We start from the raw sequence: 2,033 nt of genomic DNA, 5'->3' as shown, positions 1-2,033 counted from the left end.
GATTTGATTTAATTGCTATAGTGTTCATGCACTGTGCCGAGCAACTGTAGCTGAAGTATATAATATCTTGAACTTAATTAATTATATTTTAAATTTATTTTTTAAAAATAATTAATTTGAGTTTTATAAATTTTATGATCACTAAAAATTTATTTTGTTATTAATTTAAAAGTTCATGGAATTAATCGAGATATATATAAACTGATTTAAATATTTATGTTAATCAAAAAAATTAATATTGTAGAATTAATGAAGGTAAATGCAACATTTATATTAATAAAAAAAAAGGTATGGAGAAAATCTCCTGGAAAAGAAATCAATGAAGGGTAATGTGGTCATTGGATAAAAGGTGTTGTCAATCAACACAAAAGGTTGAAGAAACAAAATCATGTTATTCCCTATTTCCCTTGTATATTTTTAAATTTTAACCAATAACTTTTTCCTTGCCCCCGTCCACCATCTCTCTCTCCTCCCCTCCTCCTCTGTCTTTCACTGTCAACCTCTTTACATTTCCACAAAAGCCCCAAACGAGCACATTCCACCTACCCATCTTCTTTTACCATGTTTGCAGGGCTAGCTAGCTAGGTTACCAGTAGGCTAAGTTGCTCCCCCCCTTTTAAAGAAAAAGTATCTGCCCAACTTATAAACGTCTTCAGATTACAAAGTTAGGAAAAGCCCAGCACTAACATCATAGCCCCTTTCATAAGGTTTCTATGATTGATGAACAAAAGATTCAAAAAGAATCCTCAAACCAATAAAAGATCGGTAGTTACTGTTCTTTTTCCCCTATATATCATCCTCCCCGTAGCTTCTATCATCTCCAGCATCTCGCTAATACTTCTACTGTCCTCCCAGCTCTCTCATGGAGAGTGCTAGTCATGTTCATGGCATTCTTGAACCCTAGATAGAGTTTAAACATCTTTGACATGTAATCAAACCCTTACCTTTTAACTTCTTATCTCTCAGAAACACTTCTTGAAGCTCCCTCCATCCGCACCTCACATTCTTAGACCTAAAAACAGTACTACTGTGATATCTTAGTCTCTATGCACCTATTTCTTATGGGATCATCAAATTCCAGGTGAAATCTTCTAGCCAACAAACACCATCTTCCTTAATTCACCCTTCCAATAAATTAAGCCAACAAATATGGACTCTGTTCAAGACTTCAGCAGTACCGCAACACACCCAACAATCACAATCCCCCTCAACACCACCGCCGCCACCTCCCCCTCCTCTTCCTCCCCCATCACCACCACCACCACAACCACCTCCCCCTCCACTCTCAGCCGCTATGAGAACCAGAAGCGGCGAGACTGGAACACCTTTGGCCAATACCTTCGGAACCACCGCCCCCCTCTCTCCCTCTCCCGGTGCAGTGGGGCCCACGTCCTCGAGTTCTTGCGTTACCTTGATCAGTTTGGAAAAACCAAAGTCCACACCCAACTCTGCCCCTTCTTTGGCCACCCGAATCCGCCTGCACCGTGCCCGTGCCCTCTCCGCCAGGCCTGGGGAAGCCTCGATGCACTTATTGGCCGCCTCCGTGCTGCCTTTGAAGAGCACGGAGGCAAGCCTGAGAACAACCCCTTCGGGGCTCGTGCTGTTAGGCTTTATCTACGTGAAGTTAGGGACTCACAGGCAAAAGCTAGAGGGATTAGCTACGAGAAGAAGAAGAGAAAGAGACCACCACAGCAGCATAATCCTGCTTCCCTGATGCCACCACAAGCACCCCCAGAGAGTACTACTGGTGCAAGTAATCATGATCAGTAAGAAATTAAGCTATAGTAGTAATCTACCTATTTGCATTAAATTTGGGTTTTGAAGAGAAAGATCAATGAGGATGTTATATAACTCATTACAACTTGATGATGATCTCTTAAAATATGTTTGCAATGAATTAAGTAATGGATTTTCCAACTAGCTAGCTAAGGGCATTTTCTTTTCTGTCATCAATGTTATTGCATCACATGTGTAATATTGGATGTTGGGTTTAAGGAGCTTTTATAAAGTGGTTAGATTGCTTTGTTGGATAA

The 2,033-nt window shown here is 40.6% G+C and overlaps 1 protein-coding gene across 1 annotated transcript; it reads left to right on the top strand.

The window, feature by feature from the left end:
* The first annotated feature begins 439 nt into the window (after positions 1-439).
* Positions 440-2,033, top strand: LOC118048853 (protein LIGHT-DEPENDENT SHORT HYPOCOTYLS 4). Its single transcript, XM_035058682.2, has one exon. It carries the CDS (start codon positions 1,150-1,152, stop codon positions 1,768-1,770), a length of 621 nt encoding a protein of 206 aa, XP_034914573.1. The 5' UTR covers positions 440-1,149; the 3' UTR covers positions 1,771-2,033.

The sequence above is a fragment of the Populus alba genome, chromosome 10 (genome assembly GCF_005239225.2).
Source record: "Populus alba chromosome 10, ASM523922v2, whole genome shotgun sequence".
In the NCBI taxonomy this organism is placed as follows: domain Eukaryota; kingdom Viridiplantae; phylum Streptophyta; class Magnoliopsida; order Malpighiales; family Salicaceae; genus Populus; species Populus alba.
Note: the sequence above shows the minus strand (reverse complement) of the source record. Positions and strands in the feature narration are given on the sequence as shown.